General features: G+C 40.7%; 2 protein-coding genes across 3 annotated transcripts; one reads left to right on the top strand and one right to left on the bottom strand.

Annotated features, from left to right (window-relative positions):
* The first annotated feature begins 1,618 nt into the window (after nucleotides 1–1,618).
* marchf1 (membrane-associated ring finger (C3HC4) 1) lies at nucleotides 1,619–14,294 on the top strand. 2 transcript variants are annotated; one of them, XM_069530983.1, is made up of 9 exons: nucleotides 1,619–1,636; nucleotides 2,194–2,604; nucleotides 7,166–7,216; nucleotides 8,237–8,310; nucleotides 9,695–10,498; nucleotides 10,623–10,803; nucleotides 10,900–11,044; nucleotides 12,546–12,590; nucleotides 12,684–14,294. In XM_069530983.1, the coding sequence occupies exons 2-9, from the start codon at nucleotides 2,518–2,520 to the stop codon at nucleotides 13,004–13,006; spliced, it is 1,710 nt and encodes a 569-aa protein (XP_069387084.1). In that variant the 5' UTR covers nucleotides 1,619–1,636; nucleotides 2,194–2,517; the 3' UTR covers nucleotides 13,007–14,294. The 2 variants fall into 2 exon arrangements, with proteins under 2 accessions (XP_069387084.1, XP_069387085.1); XM_069530984.1 differs by lacking the exons at nucleotides 1,619–1,636; nucleotides 12,546–12,590 and having other exon boundaries at nucleotides 2,106–2,604.
* On the bottom strand, nucleotides 13,405–18,212 carry tma16 (translation machinery associated 16 homolog). Its single transcript, XM_069530991.1, has 7 exons — nucleotides 17,236–18,212; nucleotides 17,016–17,119; nucleotides 15,937–15,974; nucleotides 15,573–15,657; nucleotides 15,187–15,335; nucleotides 15,044–15,086; nucleotides 13,405–14,673 (listed from the first exon to the last, which is right to left on the bottom strand). Exons 1-7 carry the CDS (start codon nucleotides 17,236–17,238, stop codon nucleotides 14,478–14,480), a joined length of 618 nt encoding a protein of 205 aa, XP_069387092.1. The 5' UTR covers nucleotides 17,239–18,212; the 3' UTR covers nucleotides 13,405–14,477.
* Between the last annotated feature and the right edge of the window lie 1,232 nt (nucleotides 18,213–19,444).

Here is a 19,444-nt window from a genome sequence, read left to right on the forward strand (position 1 = left end):
GTTTCTGAAGAAAAGAAAATGTTAAAAATAATCATTAGCTTTGGTTTTCCACCTCCACGTATATGTATATGTGTATGCATATATAAATTATGTATTGTTTAAAGTATTCAAAATATATAATGAATATATTTTCAAATGAAAGAAATAAAGAAGCGTAACCTTACCTGGGGATTGAACCCATTTATTTCTTTTCAAAGCTGATACCAACTATGAGCCATCAAGACCAGTAACTGACATTCGCAGTAAATAAAATAAACTGTATCAAAATTTATGGCAAATTTAATTATTTAATTCTTGTCTGAGAAACAGCAGAATTTGCACATTTCGAAAAAAAGGGTTCCAGGAAATCTTAGCAACATTTCTTATGAACTCTTCTGTAATTGAAATATAAAGAATTAAGTAGCTCCCCAAAGGTCTTTGTTGCTGTAAAAAAACAAATACAGTAAGATAAATAAATACGAGTAAAACTAGGATTTAAGTGTGACTATTAATTGTTAATCGCACTTCTAACATACGACAGACGCACAAATGAAAAAAACAAACAAAACATATCTCTCTGAGTGAAGGAGCAAGACAAAAGTTTTCAAGATAGTTTGTGGTGATAAGAGCCGCTACTGGTGTCAGCCTGTTCTCAACAAAATCGCATGATCTGTCCGCAGCGGAGTTAATACACTTCCCTACAAGTCACTTCCTGCCTCTGCCTGCAGACCTTTGTGTGTGTGTGTGTGTGTGTGTGTGTGTGTGTGTGTGTGTGTGTGTGTGTGTGTGTGTGTGTGTGTGTGTGTGTGTGTGTGTGTGTGTGTGTGTGTGTGTGTGTGTGAGAGAGAGACGGTACCATTTGAGTTTCCACATTCCTCATTGAACATCCCAGTATTAGTGAAGAGGGCGAAAACCAGGAGGGAGAACAAGATCATCAGCACCTCCAGCTCAGTGAATGGAGAAGCCATCCGAACAAGCGTCCACCGCCACAGCTGCGTACATGTTGACAGTAAATGTTTCATCTGTCTTCACCTGATTTAAAACTCATTTGACATCCCCTCCCATCACACACAAAATGAAACACAATTCGGATTAGATACTTACCCTTGATGTACAGGCGCACTGAGAGGTTGACCAACACACACACACACACACACACTCTGTATATGTGTGTGTAACACTTAGAATTCCTGTGAAGAGCTGACTCACATGTCCCCTCTCAAGTTCAGGTGAGATCGTATTAACCCTCATTATTAATGGCTCCTGTGCCTCTGTCTTTCAGTTTTTAACAGTAGAAATGCCCCAGGTAAAATGAACGTATATATGCAGTGGTCTAGATGGCGAAGTGTTTGCCTTTACCATGTTCTGAAACTGAAACCCTGTGGAAGATTAAGATCAGGTGGTTTTCTAATGTTCTTTTGGGGGAAGATGAGAGAAACTTGTGATGTTGTAGCTTTCCTGTTAAACAAACATGTCTGTCTGTTGTCTCTATCCCCTACTCATCTTCGATGTTGACATACTAACACAGACGCAAATCTGTAAACTTCTCCAGTTCAAATGTAATTTTGCAAAATTCTAGATCGGAGAGAAGTTTGGAACAACCAAAACTCTCCTAAGAGGTGAAAGGTGGCGCAGGATATCAATTTGCCCTGTGCAGGTGGGTGGAGAAGTTTTATTTATTTTACCATACTAGTTGTTTGACTATTACCTCGGTCAGTTTAATGATCATTTAAAGTCGCCCATTTTCCAGTTATGTCAATCATAATCCCTGTGGCCTGAGATGATTTGAAATAGGATTACACACACACACACTGACACACACATTCTGTGAAGACACTGGCATGTTTGCATATGATCTCTTTAGATTTTAACTTCACAGTCAGTCAGATGATCAATTTGCCTACATGCTTTCAGCACATTTTTGATTATTTGATGAATACAGTGTGTGTGTATGCGCTGTCCACGTGCACAAGTTGTGTAAGATTATTAGCAGCAGAGGAGGAGATTGAGGTTAGTCTAAGCCCTAATCCTCATGGACTGTATGCTTGTTACCCAGCAAGCACGACAAAGTCCTGGCCCCGCCCCTTCAAGAAACACACACACACACACACACACACACACACACACACACACACACACACACCTCGACAACACAAGCTTTCCCTTCCTCCTTGCTTACTGCTCAGCTTCCATCTCAACTCTTCCTCTCTCCAGCTCTCTCAGCAGGAGGGGGAGGTGGTGGTGTGCTCTGTTGAGGAGTTTCCTTGTCGTCATGACGACCTCACACCCCACCATCTCCAGATCTGTCTTCCTGTTGCCACGGTGACCTGATCCTGTTCCAGCTCCGCTTCTCTTAATGATCCTGATTGGGGCTCAGATAGGAGAGCGACCCTGGAGCGCGCTGTCTTCTCCGCCCTGAAAACAGCTCGTGGATGGGACAGCGAGTCACACACTGGGACGAGGATCTAAGGACAGGAAGGTGCGACGCACCGGGAATGCTGTGGAAGTAACGCCGGAGTGTTGCCTGGAAACAGCAGCATGCCAGTACAGCAGATAACTGTGGTGCCGGCCAGGGAGACGGCCAACAACGGCAAGAGTGCTTCTCGCTCCAAAGACAAAAACGAGGTGAGTTTTTTAAAATTTTAAATGTGTTGTCAAACCTCTGAGTTGGAAAAAAAAAACCTTAGGAGTTGAGGCTTAAAACTAATGGTAATTTATTATTTGGTCTGAAGGCAGAAGTCGTTAGATTTGTCCCCAAGAAATGATCTTGATGGACTCTGTGTGTGTGTGTGTGATAAATCAGGTCTGTAGGGATGTTCACAGCAATTCGATGGGTAAAGGTCAACGTGACCTCACAAAACACGTTGGTTATTTTTACTCATCGTGAAAAATGTCACATCTATTATGATAAACTGATGAAGTGATGACATTTGTATCTAAAAATATCAAAGGTCAATGTTCTGCAGAAATAATTTTCTGGCCATTTAATGAAATCAATATTGTGAAAACTTCCAGTTCACCATAAAAACCCACACAATACCTTTTATTAACAATAGTCTGGACAGACACTGACGTCAACTGTAACTTGACTGGTTGCATGTTATGCATTTTAGGTTATCAGATCATTAGGCCATGAGGATTAACACAGACTGCATGTTTAACACGCACACTTCTTGTAGCAGGACTGTTTGGTTACACCACTACAATTATCTACTGATGACAACCAGTGTAGACACAGGTTATCATCATATTTTGGCCAATTGACTTCACATCAATTATAATTTACATTACATTTTTGAAATGTGAGAATGTTTTCTACTGATCAAGGAATCCATCAGTTTTTATTCATATCCAAAAGGTATAAATAACAATCAGAAGCGTTGTCTGGTAACAAAGAGTCCAAATCTGGTCCACGCTCAATCTCAAAACATGCGTTGAAAGACATGTTTGCTTGAAACTGTGTTGCAATGGGCTTTGACATACATTTTGTCTCGTTTGGTGGGTGTGTCAGTGGTGCCCAATCAGCAATGGCTTTATGCAGACGTATTAAAGAACACAGTGCACGTAATGGATTCAAAAGTTCTCTCCAAACACTTAACCCTTAAGTCCTTAAAAGCACAGATTGTGTAAAACATGTCTTCAGCAACGCTACATCACTTAATCGTCTCTGCTCAAACATGCACATGTCCACACACTGACTCACCAAAGTCTCGGCTGAGCACCAGAGTCACAGTGTAGGCAGAAGAAGAGAGGCTCAGGTAGGTGACCATCAGATGTTAGCTGAGGCGTATACACGGCCCTGGTCCAACAACTGCTTATTTTACGATAATCTTTGGATGTTTCATGTCTGTGTAATTCTTTCTGGAAGTGTTTCGTTGCATCTTTGACCTGTGATGCTGCTATTTCGCAATAGTCTGGATGTTAAATTGCGGCGTCTGCGCTCCTCGTGAGGTGAGGACTGATGCTATAGATTTATGGAAACGAGAACCAGTTGTGTTTTGTGTGAGTTTATTCTGATATTAAGAAATGGTCCATTAATACGTTCTTGGGAATAGAACTCTAGTTTACTTTTACAGTCTTTGTGGATGCAAAGAGTGGCAGAGAGATGTAGCTGTGCATGATCTTTACATCTGAATATCGAGTCCACCAGTCGGTCATCTAAAACATGCCGGTCTTACTGGATAAACTGTATTTAGTTGTGAAGCTTATTATCGAGAATATTGCTGTAACTATGATCTCTGGACTCCAGATGTGTTTATCCAATGTGGCAAACTACCATTATGTCACCTATTGGTTTATGAATGTCTGTTTTGAAACCTGCGAGTTTGGCATTTGGTCCAGCGCCTTATTGGTTTTATGACCAGATGTGACCATATTTGGTGGAGGTGGGGTTGAGCCTGACTGAGAGCTCAAGGACGCTGCACACCCACTCCTGCAACCTGCACCCATTGGATATGTCAGTTTACTAGTTAGTTCAGGGATGTGATCTAGGTCAGGAAAGAACTGTTCCATTTCGGTGCAGATTCAGGAATTTGTTTCACCAGATGGTGAAGTTTTCGATATTTTTTAAAATTCATGGATCTTGGTGAAAAACTCAGACTTGTTTAATGAACTGATATTTGATATGTGCTCTCTTGGGTTTTAGTTCAGTAGTGGTTTACTATTGATTTTGTAATCATGTTATGAGACTTTGGTACGGTATCTCACCTAGAGACATGTCTCCTTCTATAAATAAATTATGACAATTTAATGGTATCTATTACTCTGGCTATGATTTGTCCTGCGAGGTAAGACACTTGAGGTCACAGGTACGTGTCTCCAGAGGAGGCTGCTGAGTGTTTGCTCTGAATCCACGAAAGGACTACTGATTTAAACCTGGCCATCAGCAAATCCCTTGATCAGCTTAGATGATGCAGTCTACTTGTCGGCGTCTTTCTTATTAAATTAATCGATTTGCACACAGTGGCTCCACAACTGTCTGTGTGTGGGTTGATTTGTGCGAGCTCCGTTTTGCTTTTTATATATAAATAAGTCGCCCACGTGAGATTCCAAACAGCACAAAAAGCTGTGAGATGAATAACTCATAACATTGAAAGTTCCCACCTTCATACTGTTACACCTAAAATACTGTACAATATATAGACTACTGTATTTACTGTTTCCTGTGTTTGTTCTATGCCATGTAGGCCATGGAGCTGTGCAGTTATCTAACAAATATATACAAATGAACACCATAAATAAATCCTATTAACACTTACTGTTTGTGTAGCCAGAGTGTGATGTACTATATCTCACTGTCTGTGGCATTAAACTGACTAGAAATAATGAGAATCCCATCGGTGAGCCACGCTGTGCTTTAAATAGCCTGTGCATGAATGTGAGTGTGAATATCTGTATGTCAGCCCTGTGTCCCGCCTCTCCCTCAATGTCAGCTCGGCCATGGCCCCTCAAAGGATGAGCAGTAAAGATGATGGATGGATGGATGGATGGAGCCACACTGTTTCTTCACTATGATGAATGTGTTTTTGTAAAATTTTGAATCCATCCTATACATTCACCTTCTTACTGCCTTAAATACACAATAACTCCCAGCTGAAAGTACAGTAGTTTCTATTCTTGCTGAAGCAACATTTGCTTAATAATTACATATTCTCTCTTAACCAGGATATGCTTCAATTCATTTTCCACTGCCAACTCACTACAACACTGTTGGAAGGTTAGACTGCTCTGTGTGTGTGTGTGTGCACGTGTGTGTGCGCATGCTGGGACCCAATTTTCACACATAACACATATCCACAGTAAAGGCAGCAGAGATGTGCTGGATATATTGCAGCGATAACAAATGTGTGACCGGTGATGAGAGGAAAATGGAAGAGGTGATAGCAGACTGACCAAGAGTCTTTTTGTAGATCGCTTCAAATATGTTCATCGTTGTGAGTCTGTTAGCAGGATTACACAAAAACTACTCAAATGATTTTCTTGAAATTTGGCCAAGAAAGCACCCATTAATGTTGAGAGTGGATTTGATGAAGGGTGCGGATCCAGGGCTCCAGCATCTTTTTGACATTCAGGGGACTGATAGTTATAAGTGTGAGCGATTTAGTGCAGCAGGTGATTGAATTTAAGGGAGATATGCTCAGACTCTACTGAGTGCCATTCTATTTTTCTGAGGTTTTAGGGCCAATAAAATGACCAGAAATGAGGCTTATTATTGACATTGAGATATAAAATGACATATATAATGATAAAGGTTTCCTTCATATTGCTCCAATGCAAGCTGACCAGGTTTACAAGTGTGTTAGTGTCTTTAAATAACCTGGAAAACACGATTCAAGCATGTTTTCATGATGGTTTAACCGTGTTTGTACCTGGAAACTCCCACACGCCACCACAACTTGTGCAAAACAGTCCACTTACACTGAATGAGGCCACGGATGTCTGACAACTGAGTTCAAGGTCTGGCAGTTGAGTTCATACCATCGTTGCAGTGGGTAGTTCTAGAAAAAGTGCTTTAAGTTGACTTAAAATAGAGACACATTGCAGAGCAGCATCTTGTGCACTTAGCGGGACAACCAGGTAATAGGATTGGCTGGCTTTAGCTCGGGTCACAATGAAATTACAAGGACACGTGGCTGCACATGACTCCTAACGCTAGTTTCCACCAGTCAACACAGAAGCAGACAACACTGAACACTGTGAAATACTTTTGTTTTGATGGAGTTCAGGATTCTGCTTGTCCAATTATACATTTCACTACTTTAACAACAGAAAACCTATGAAATGTTTCCAGTTTTCACCCTTTTTAATTTTTGGGGTGGGGGGAGTCTTTCGTAAAATCAACTGAAAACAGAGTTTGCAAAAAAATTGGTAGTTTCCAATGTTGAAATCATCAGAAATATGTAACTGACATTGTATTAGAGCTGAAACATAGTCGATTGACAACAAAGTGGATAACTAGCTGCTCTTATATGACGATGAACTGCTTTTCTGTGTTTTGTTATTTCAAATCAAGTCACTGAAAGAACGTTTGATGTATATTTTTAACATTTTATGGACTGAATTATTAATCAGTGGCCAAAAGGAATCATCTGCATGTAACTAGAGCAGATCAAACTAAAACGCTAAAGTGAGACGATACTTCACTGAGTCCTCTAACGATTTTCCATCTCTCACTCTCTCCCTGCAGGGAAGGAAAGCCCCCGGGCGCTCAGGGAGTCGATCCAGCAACATCTCCAAGGTAACCACTGATTATCAGGCAGCTTCAAGGGACAAAATCAGGGTCACAGTTCATAGTGTTTGTCGTAGCAGCATTTATACAAGATGAATCTGATGTGCAAGAATGAGCTGATGCTGGATCTGTTACTAACCAGTTAATTAAAGATTGCATTCAGTGCGCTGTTGTATGACTCATGAGTCACAACAATATTCTTGAAGCTCCAATAATTCATATTTTTCATAATCTCTATGAAAATGTAATATTTAAGAGTAACTTATATTAATCAAAAGGGTGTTTTCTGGGTGCACATACCACCACCAAGGCTTATTGGCCCCTTATCACCATATTGCTATGTAATGTATTGAGATGTCCAACATTCCTGGATCTGCCTGTTTATCCGAGCAATGTGCATGGAAATCATTTCCGTAGTTTTTGAGTCATCCTGCTGAGAGACAGACAGACAGAGGAAAACGCAATCTCCTTTGTGGAGGAAACAAACCCGCAGAGAATCATCATCACCTGTAGGTCAACACGTGAGCTGAGTCTTATGAGTCTCAGTTTAGTTTCAGGCAGAAAAGCTCAGATAAACCTGTAAAAAACAGCTGAAGTCAAATCAAACCAGGGCAAAGGAAACAACCGGCTGGCGAGGAAAGTTGAACAGATGGTAAATGATTCGGCTGCTCAGATCGAAAAGGAAAAGCAGCAGAAACAGTTAAGATAAATGTTAGTGTGGACGGGTACGTATGCAACAACTTGCCAACGTGTTCGTCAAATTAACTTCATAATGCCCTGTGTGTGCTGCACTGTATCTGTCAGCTTCTCTTTTAGCCTGTTGTATAACGTTAACATAATCTTATCTTATTTTGAAAGTGTGTACAGATCTCAGTCTTTAGCATTGGTTTCCTAGAATTTGACATGACTTGCTTTGTTTCTTGTTTTCCCATTGATATATTTAGTTTCAACATGTTTGAAATAAATAAATGAATTCAATAAAAAAGTTAATCTGACATAGAGCTAATCTGAGTCTGGTGGTTGTTGCAGGCCAGCAACTCTACAACAGGACTCGGCGCAACCCCAAAGACATCAATCAGCCCGTCTTCTCAGGACATATGCAGGTAAGACACGTCTCAGAAAACAACAATGATTTGTTTTGTGTCCAGGGATTATCTGCAAACACAAGCAGCTCTGTAAGTCCAGGCACCAGAGCAGCAACAGTCTTCTCATTGACATTCGCATGCACTCTTCTCCTCCACTGAGTGGGAGAATAAATTAATATGGTCTGCTGCACCCCGAGGGCATAACAAAATTTAAATGGATGCTGAAATCCAATGATGCTCCCGTAGTCGATGAGAGGAAGATGTCTCATAGCAGAAATGGGATCCTTTAGCTTATTATTATATCCAGTGCTGATGTGCTGGACCCGCTGTCAGGCTGAGAGGACACAGTGTTCGTCAGAGATGTATGTGAGTGCTTGGATTTCCATTTATCACATGTTGAGTCATTCAAAAGACATCGTTTCATTTTTTCGGTTTCTGTGGTCTGATTTAAGACTTCACTGCCATTTGGTTTTCTCTTTTCTATTCACCCTGATGTGATGCAGTCATCAGCTGCTGTTGTTGTTTTTGTCCCCAACCAGTCATAAATCGCAAATTCATCCCACAGGTATCAGTTTTAGTTGACACCATGATATATACTTCTTTTAAATACCGAAACATTTAAAATAATTTAAGAGTTGATGACTTAGGTGTTGAGTCAGCATTGGTTTTGTTTAGCTTCTTCCCACAGTCAAAAGATGTGAAACTGAAAATTGTCTCTCACCGAATATTAGCAGGTGTTGACTCCACCCTCCCTGCAACCCTCAAAGGATAAACGGAATAAATGAGGGATAGAACTGGCGCCAATCCGTAAATCTGCATGATTACATCATCTTCTGATGAATATGACACATCAGGACACTTTTTAAAACCACATATAAAGATTTTATTAACCATTATTTCTCCAGGACACACCTGTAAAAAAAAAGAAAAAAAAAAAGGACCTAGAATCAGGCCTGATTTGATCTTAAAAGAATAAGAGATATTTCTACCTTTACACTTATTCTGGAAACAAAGTTACTCTGGATAATTAAGAGATCAAACCCAAACTAATCTTTCATCCCATGTGCCAAGTGTTGACAGTGAGATCTGGACCTTCCAGGAAAATCAGGACAGAAATTCTGGGAAGAGATGTTTTAGTCTTTATAGTGTAGATTTTTGAACCCTGTTTGCTCTGCAGGTAAAATACCCCTGACCTGTTGAATTCAGAAATTTCAGATATATAAATATCAAATATTTCAAAATACAAAAATATCAACAGTAAATTAAATTTGTCATGAATCGGTTTTAAAAGCATTTGTTAGTTTATCTTCTCACATTCATGCCTTTTCCATCTCGTTTCACTTTGTTTTTACACATGCACATTTGTTTTTGTGTGTGTGTGTGTGTGTGTGTGTGTGTTAAGCTCTGGCCAGCTGACGCGTTTAGAGGAGGACACTTCTGAATCACACAAACACAACAAGCACACACACACCTCTGAGATGACAGTCACCAGCACAGCTCTGGGCTCGTCGGCTCAGGCCCAGAAGAAGCAGGTGAAGCGTCGTCATCGCCACAAGAGGAGCAGCTGCACCGCCTCGGACTGCGTGGAAACCAACGGTAAACAGGAGCAGACCGACCGCAGTGACCGCAGCCTCAGCTCTGACCGCAGCGAGAGGGGGGAAAAGAAGGAGCGTTCTTTAAAGAGCCGAAGGGAGCTCCCACCTCGCCTCCGCTGCACAGGTGCCCAGCAGTCCGACTCCTCCTCTGAGGATGAGGCGGGGCGTGAAGCCCGCAGCTGGAGCAAAGAGAAAGCCCGAAGAGTGCGCCGCCGCAGCGGAGGCAGCCGCGAGAGGGATGGAGCGAACAGGGGTAAAGGAGGCGAAGACAAAACAGAAGTCATGGAGCTGCAGTCGATTGGCTCCGACGAGGGGAAGGAGAACCAGCCTCTGGTGGAGGACTGTGGAGGCCTCAAGAAGCGGCACAGCAGCCGGGGCTCCACGAAGAAAGATGACTCGCAAAGTAGAGAGAAGGAGAAGAGTTACAAGTCACAGAGCCCAGAAGGAAGCTCTTCACTGGCTGAGGACGCAGAAGAGCTCATCACCAAGAGATACCAAGAGAAGGGGTCGGGGGGGGGGGACATGTCAGTGCCCACAGCACAGAACCACTGTGGTGTGAATGGAGACAAGCCACGACTCTACTCTGACGACTCTGAGACGGAGGTCTGCAGGTTAGTGGATGTTTGTATAAACTCGGGTTCATCCATCAATATCTAAAATCATTAGAGATAGAGAAGATAGAAGAGACGCAGTCGCTGCACATATGTTACCTGTGTGTATGTTCTGTGTGTGTAGGATCTGCCACTGTGAGGGGGACGACGAGTACCCGTTGATAATGCCTTGTCGCTGCACAGGGAGCCTGAGTTTCGTCCACCAGGCTTGTCTCAACCAGTGGATCAAGTCCTCCGACACTCGCTGCTGTGAACTCTGCAAGTTTGACTTCATTATGGAGACATCGCTCAAACCATTACGCAAGGTACGCACGCAACCACAAATCTTTGCCTTCAACCTTCTTTTCATCTCGACGTCTGAGGTCATCTCTCCTCTCTGTCTCCTTCCCTGCATCTTCCAGTGGGAGAAACTACAAATGTCGAAGGGCGAGAGGAGAAAGATCTTCTGTTCAGTGTTGTTTCACCTGATAGCAATAACGTGCATGTTGTGGTCAGTCTACATACTGGTCAAGAGAACCGCTGAAGAGATCAGACTTGGGAAGGACGGTCAGTACTTTTCCCCCCACAACCCCCGTCACATACCAGACACATGCAGATAAAACTTTGAATCATGTTTATCTAACATTAAACTGTTTGATAATCAAAGTATAACTAAAGATTCAACTTTAGTCCCCAACAGGTTTTGTGTGGGAATGTTAGACCTAATAAACAGGTTGATGTGATTACACATCTGTAATCTCCTGTAAGACTCGAGTTTCAAAGGTTTTATTTGTCCGACGCTGAAATGTGCAATAAAACACAAGAATTTGAATAAATGTTAAAAACATGCTCAAGTAGGTCAGCTGTTTAATGTTAGCATTGAATAAAAAATATAACACACACATATATTTGCATTCTTGTGCTGTTAAAACACTGAATACAAATTATAAAAAAGAGAATTAAATGATTAATCTGCAGAATCAGTCAAAACCTTCACAAGGCACTTCCAACCCTTGTTCTCCTGTCTGTCTCTGGTAATGTGGGTAAAAACAGTCTGGTGTGATTGTATTGTACAGTTTGAATCTGCAGCAGTCGTCACTGTTTCCTCTGCACTTGACGTCAAGCTGACTGCAAAAGTTTCTACGTGGAAAAATGCATTGGCCTTTAACAGATCTTTACCTGCGTTGTGTTTTCACAGAAGAAACAGTGCAGAAAAGATCTATGTTTAAAATAAATAGGAAAAGTGTATTTTCTTATTTGAGTTCTATATATTTGATTGTTTTTTGTGTTTTCTTTTCCTTTAGTTATTTATAATAAGGTTTATGGTTAAACTGTAAGCGTCTGTCACAGTTGACCACCCTGTAAAAGAACAGAGAACCCCTCAGTGCTTTAGTGTTCATTGTGAGGTGTTGTGTGTCGTGCTGTGATCCCTGTGTATTTATCTCATTATACTCTGACTGTTTGAGGCAGAAGTCAAACACTCAGTGACCAGTAGTTCATTGTTCTGTATTAGTTTAAATACATTTCACGATAGATCATCTGCAATAAATCCTGCCTTCATGAAGGTTCCTGTTTGAACAGATGTTGATTCAACAGTTGTTTTGAAGGATGTGTTTTCTGAACTATTCTTCGAAACAAGGGTTAGGATTAGTGATTATACATATGAACTGTATTTCTATAAAATAATATAAAAGCTCCTATAAATACATCAGAACATGTTCTTTTCAAAGTCAGCTTTATTGTCACATTCCCAACTATCCCACAGTGAAGTCAAGACATTTTCTAACACTAAGGTAACTTCATCAGATTTATAAACAATGAACTTGACGATAGAATAAATACAATTCATTAAAAACGCCATTAAATAATAACAGTTCAAAATCTTTTTTTTTTTCTTTTCACCTTCATGAACAGGGGGTTTATGTCATGACTGTTGTATTTAGGTGAATTTGAGATCAGTGTACCTAAATAAACTAGTTCAGTGTTGATCCAATACGTAGAAAACACTTTATATATTAACATTAATTATTAGTAATATGGTGGAAATTACACTCAATCTTGATTGCAGACGAATTATGGAGAATTTCTCTTCTGAAGTACTATTCACCACAGGGTAAGCACCGCACACACCACGGATCATGATCCACTACACCTGCTGCAGGTCGACTCATCGCTGCTGTGTGTGTGTGTGTGTGTGTGTCCTCAGGTGTGCTGGAGTGGCCCTTCTGGACCAAACTGATCGTTGTAGCCATCGGCTTCACCGGCGGCCTCATCTTCATGTACATTCAGTGTAAGGTGTACCTGCAGCTGTGGCGCCGCCTCAAGGCCTTCAACCGCATCATCACCGTTCAGAACTGCCCCGAGAAAGACCAGCACCACCCGCAGAGCCACGGCAGCACCCTCTCCAACGGCAGGCACGAAACCGTGGAGGTCCCGGTCAGCCCGGCCCCCGTCCAGGCTCAGCACGCACAGATGGACTCAGACATGTCAGTGGAGGCTGCTTTGGCACCGGCACAAAACCCCGTCTGACCTCATCTCCTGTCGGGCGGACGAGAGTCCTGAATCACACCATGCTCTTATAACTACGCTGGCGGCCGTGACCATGGTGCGATTTAGACTCGTAGGGTTTGTCCTCCTCAGCTCCTGTGATCACTGATCTTAAAACACGGCAGACTTCTCCTGTTCCTCACTGATCACAAACTTCAAAACTGAAGCAACAAATGACACTGAAGACAAGGGTGAGGTGAGGAGACGTAAAGGAAAATAAAGCCATCAGGAAGGAAAGTGTGCAGAGACTGTGTGGTCCGCCTGCTGACTCGTGCTGAAGGTGGATGCTGTTTCAGATGGACGACATGTATGAGCTGTCCTGAACATTCAAACGCAGCCGTCACAGAGGTGAAGTTCAGTGAACTGTTCAAATGCAAAAAGCTTTTTCCACACGTTTAATCTATTCATAGTGTTACATCCATTTATATGTATGAAAACACATCTGGATTTGTGTGTAGGGGCAGATGTAGACAGTGGACACACACTAGTCTGTTTATGTCACACGTTTGTCGCTCACTTCACACGTGCACAGACGTAAAGACTTGATGTTATTTTCTGAAGCAGCCATTTCAAGTCTCCTCATTGTCGTTCACACGAGTGAAGAACTGAAAACAAGCGTTTGAGATTTACACACACACACACATTTACATTTGCTTTGTGAATAAAGAGGATTTCTGATGCTGTTAAAAACAAAGGTTTTAGTTTGAAGCCTACTGACGTCTTCTCTCACTTTGGACCATCGGGTCTTCAGACACCAAAGTCTCTATATATATTTTATAACTAGAGGAAACTGTTTCTTTAGTTCTATCTAAATATTTGAAAATGTTATGTTTTTTTGAAAAGTTATTTACTGGCAGGAAAGTTACGAATGTCTTAAAATAGTGAACCTCCAGTAGTGTGGTGACGTTTGTCTCTGACTGCAGTTTTACGTCCTCCTGCGACGTCTGTCACACATGATTGAATTCACTGTTTCCATTTGTTCACGTTTGACATTGGGTTTCAACTGTTTGTGTCTCAGTTTGAACGGAGGCCGTGAGCGACTGACTGAGCGTCAGTCTGCTGAAGACAGTTGTTTACACTCGTCCACTTTTCTACAGTTTGGTTTTTGAACCAGAGTCACAGTCAAGTCACAAAAATACAATTTTCTCTCATGTAGAGCACTCAACATCTTTGTGAAAATAGTTTTTTCTATCTCTTACTGGATAAACTGGATTATTCAGGTTACACATGATGCATTATGTTTATGTAATAAACAATGAATGTAGACTCCCTCACAGGCTGATGTTACATCATTTAAACAACCAGGAAATTTAGAAAAAGACAAACTGAGAGGAGAAGTTTCCATATGTGGGATGTTGGCGCCACCTCCTGGACAGTAGTGGAGCAGCCGCATCTTCTCACAAACAGTCTTTGCTGGAGGCGTTTGATGTAAAGTTTCCCAGAATTCAGAGAATTAGTCAGAGTCCGACATCTGATTCATCTCATCCCCCTGCTCGTCTTCCAAATCATCTTCGTCCTCCTCTTCTTTCTCTTCTGCTGCTGCTGCTGCTGCGTGTTTCTCTTCTTTCTCAGTATTTGCGTCCAGACCTTTGCTGGAAACATTTCGTAGTTTAATGTTTGGAAGTTTCTTCAGATCGCCCGTCCACTCTCTGTCAAAACAGAGAATCAGCAGGGGACAGTTTAGTAGAAAGCAGACGTTCGTTCATTCTTAAAGGCTGATGTGATGGTTTAAAACACACACGGTAAAGTACGTTACCTCATCTATACAACACACTGAGAAAGAATTCCGTTCAGAAGCAAAGCCACTTTAAGTCCATTGAAAATTCCAATGCTCTGAACACGAGAGCATGTAAATCTTTTGAATAAGAAGTTAAAAAGATAAACCTGACCATGAGCAGGAAGTGAAATGAAAAGAACACGTGGTCTTCAGGCTGTAGCGACACTGACAGTAAAAATCATGCACATTAGAATAATTTGGCAAAACATTGAATCCAGATGATCTGAGTTGATTTCACTCACCTGAACGTTTTCAGATGCTTTGTGTTGATGATGTCTGGGATCTCTGTGAAGGAGACGGCTCAGCGTTGTTATGTGCCCTCAAACAGTAAGTGTGTGTGTGTGTGTGTGTATATAAATATATGTGTGTGTGTATTTATACTCACCAAATCCCACTCCCTCGTACTGCGCTCGCTCCCGCTCGATGGTCTGTTTGATGACAGCCTCTCTGGCTCCATGGAGACGACCCTGACGACCTTTGATCCCGTTCATCAACTCGATCTGCTCCAGTTCAGAATCGAATCTTTGCAGGTACCTAAACATACAAGAACAAAATGTTTAAACATTAAAAACACCAGTGGCTTGTTTACATACAACCTCAACTGACTTATGTATTTTAATTATGGTGATTTATATGTTTATGAGACACCACAGGGTGAGTAAAAAACAAACTGAGAAACACGTGATCGTCTGTGGGATGAATTTGACCATTTTATGATGAACAATAAAAACAAACCCAGGAAATACAGAACAAAGAGAAAATGTTTCTGACCTCTCGATAACGTCACAAGCGTCTCTCCTGGTGTACGTCGTCTTCGCTGGATCCAACTGTTCCTGAAACCACAACAGTTTCTCACCTGTGAGTAAAGAGAAGATGATATTATTGATCTGGGTTGAACAACTGCAGCCAACAGAATCATCACAACATATTTTCAATGGACAAACAGATAAAGGAGAAAGTACACAAAGGTCTGAAGGTTTGAAAATGAGATGGAGATCTGTTTTCTTCATATCGTCTGTAGGAAGATTGTGACTGTCTGACCTCGGACATAAGACACTGTCCTGTCTCTTCAACGAGCCGATATACAAGTATTCACATCTACCACTCAAAGTATAAAAGTTAGAAACCAGCTCACCAATGCTGCTCAGGCGTGTGGCTTTGTCAGTTTTCTGCCTGCAGAGAAAATAAATCATTTAAGTTCATGAAACTGTATTTTTTTTTTTTTTATGTATTTGCTGCACGATGCTGAAGTTTGTCTCAGACTCGGCAGTTAAAGGGAAAAGTTAAAATACTGAGCAACAGATTTTCAGTTTCCTCCAACTGCTGCTGTGAAAGAGAGTTAGACATTCATAATAAAACTTAACGCAGTTCAAAAGCTATTTTAACTTGAGGGGAAACACTGCATTTTGTTTATAAAAGCAAAACAGGACGAACTAAAACCACCAACAGACTTTAGAACTCTTTCGTCCCCCTGGCCATCAGACTGTACAACAGCTCTCAGTGATGGCAGGAGGCACAATAGACAATGGACTCATCTCTTAGCACAACTTCCTGGACTCTCTGTCATTGCCATGTCTGACTACCTCTGCTACACGCTGCGACTGAGACTCTCATTCATTCATTCCATTCATCTGTTTACAGCCTAATTTAATAGCACGCAGTCCTTTATCCCCATTTCTCCCAATCTTCTACGGTCCCTTTATATTTTTAATATAGTTTATAGTTACAAAACATTTTTATGTTTAATTAGCACAAGTTAATTTAACACAGTTCTATATTTATTTCCTATGCAAATCTTTTAACTTTAATATTAATATTTAATATTCCTGCACATTTTTAATTCCTCTGTATATATTTAAATCCTCTGTAAAAGTTTAATTTTGCTTCAACTGTTTAATTTAATTTCCTTAATTCCTCTGTACACATTTAAATTTATATTCACCTCAGACCAATTTCTACGTATGGTTACTGTGTTATAAGTTAATGTAGAAGTCCAGTCTAATGTATGTTTAATGTATGTTACTGCCACAGGATGCTTGGATCAATCAAGTATCTATTTATTTATTTAGTCCAGGTTTGACCAAATATGCGAATCCAGACCTGGTCCAGTGTCTGAGTTAAATTACAATTCTTTACATTTTCTTTAAAATAAGAAACTAAAAGCAGCCGATTAAAAAAAAACTGTTTTCTAAGAAGCTGTTTTCTTTCTCATACTTTTCTTTCTTCTTCAGTCGGATCTCCTCTCGGGCCAGATAAGCCGCCTTCCTGCTGAACGGGTGAACCACCTTCTCCGACACTTTGCCTTTCTGAACCTTCGGCTGAGAAAAACAAAGAGACTTTGAAAAACATTGAAATTCACCGTAAGTGTTTGAATTCGTCGCATCAATGGTTGAACGTGAAACAAACGGATTCACAGGAGGACACGAGGTTTTACCATGTTTTCTGTTCGCTGACACACACGTGCGACTGCTCTGTTGACATCCGCACCGGAAGTGAGCCGGTCCGTCACCGACTGACGCCCGGGTACGTACCGGAAAGAACACGAAGGTTCCTGATTTAAGTTTGTTGCGATGATAAATAATGAAGTTTATTGATGCAGCACTTTTCAAAACAAAGTTATAAAGTTCAAACAAGATCAGACAGCAAAAATAAAATTCAAGATTCAAATCAAATAAGACAATAATCAGCGATGTATAGTGAAATGAGACTTTTTAAAAGTAGATGAATTTACATGAATTATCACCAAACTCTTAAAACCAGTTGATTAAAAATATGCATCAAGCATGTGAATGTTTAGTTGCAAACCATTGTTCACCAAGAATCAAAACATAAACCTGTTTGGTGTATTATCTATGATTTGGATACACCCACAGAATATAAATAAATTATTATTATTATTATTATTCAGTCGCTACAATATTAGACTACAAAACAATTAGGTTCAGTTCATTTTAATCTCTGGGTTAAATTTGCAAATTAAAAGAGTCAAATATAAGAGATTCTGAAAGATATTGAGTTCACTCACGCTTTCATTCTTCTTTTCTAAAAATAAATATAAAGGGTCTTTCAGTGTTAGTTATTTGCCATGTAAAGAGAAACATTTGAACAGCAACACATTGTTTGGGTTCAGCAAAGTATCATTAAAGTGTCGTGTAGTTTTGTATGTGGTGTCATTTATAATATGCAAACTTTATTGATAAATCAATTAATTCTTAGCCATTAAACAGTTTTTACTGAAACTGAAATGATCACAATAACGACAGAAACATGAGAATTACAAGTGAACAAACTGTGAAGTAGGAAAACATATTGATTTTGTGTGCACATGTTCAATGAGATGGTGCTAATGATGAGTCTCACAGTTCAAACTGCCTCCGTGAGAGTCAGGTCAGGCTCCTCCGGCCCCTCAGGCATCGCTACGTTCATGTGTTGAGAAGAAGGGCAACATGAGTACAATACAGTTAATTTAGCCCTGATGGTTCCCAACCTAAGGGTCAGGCAACTACAGAGGATCACAAGATGAATCGAGGGGTCACAGTGATGAATAATGGGACAGAAGAAGAAAACAAATCTTTATTCATCTCTGGATATTTATTCCATCTGATCTTCTCTTGTCTCTTTTGTGAATTATTGGATTGAATTGGGGCGGCGCGTGGTGCAGTGGTTGGAGCTGTCGCCTCACAGGAAGAAAGTCCCAGAATCGATTCCCAGAACAATTCGTGTCTCACAGTCACACACAGCACAGTTCTTCTCACACAGTCTACAGACATGCAGCCTGGTGTGATGAGAGAGTGATGGGTTGTTTGTTTCTGTCCCTGTGATGAGCCGACGACCGGACCTGAGTTAAAAATATGGAATTTTCCTCTGCAGTGTTGTAGAGTAGAAATATAAAGTAGCATAAAATAATGTCCTGTGAACTTTACCTTTAAAATACAGCATTAACTTGACTAAATATATTTAGTTGTTGGATTAAAGAATGGGGGATCACAATCACACCAAAAAAACAAAACAAGGGTGAAAATGTGAACACATACATGTCCTCAGTCCGTCTCACACTAACAAATGTACTTGGTGTCCAGATAAATAAAACCTTTTGATGGAGGAAGTCACTCATGTCACACAGCATTAGCCGGCTGCACAAAAGAGCCATTACCTTAACACTTTGATTTGCCGTCACAAAGTAAGAATGACCTCTAAAGTTTTAGTTCTTGAATCAACAAGTTCAATCTTTATTTTGAGTCCAAACACCTCGTTTATTAAAGGTTTACGTAGCTGGGCTGTGAACACAAGACGATAGGACTCTGGGATTTGTCCATAAATGGACACAGATACGAAGACAAGCTGCCCACAACCGAAGGAATTTAATGATTGAAAGCTCCAGAACAGCCACTTAATGGACCTAGTTTCCACTGTACTGAAAAGTAAAATCACTCAAGTGCAGAAAAATAATTCCTATTCTATCTGATATTTTTGTAAAGACTGCAGCATAAATGTTTGTGTTGCATCACTGCTGTAGATGCTTGAGATTGAGCTCTGAACTTTATCTCCTGTTGTTGCAGTTTAATCTAAAGCAATGCATCACATTTTAAAAGATCATCACATGTCTGTGAGAAAAAAACTTCAATCTTCAGTTAATCACAAAC

Source organism: Paralichthys olivaceus, chromosome 8 (genome assembly GCF_024713975.1).
Source record: "Paralichthys olivaceus isolate ysfri-2021 chromosome 8, ASM2471397v2, whole genome shotgun sequence".
NCBI lineage: Eukaryota > Metazoa > Chordata > Actinopteri > Pleuronectiformes > Paralichthyidae > Paralichthys > Paralichthys olivaceus.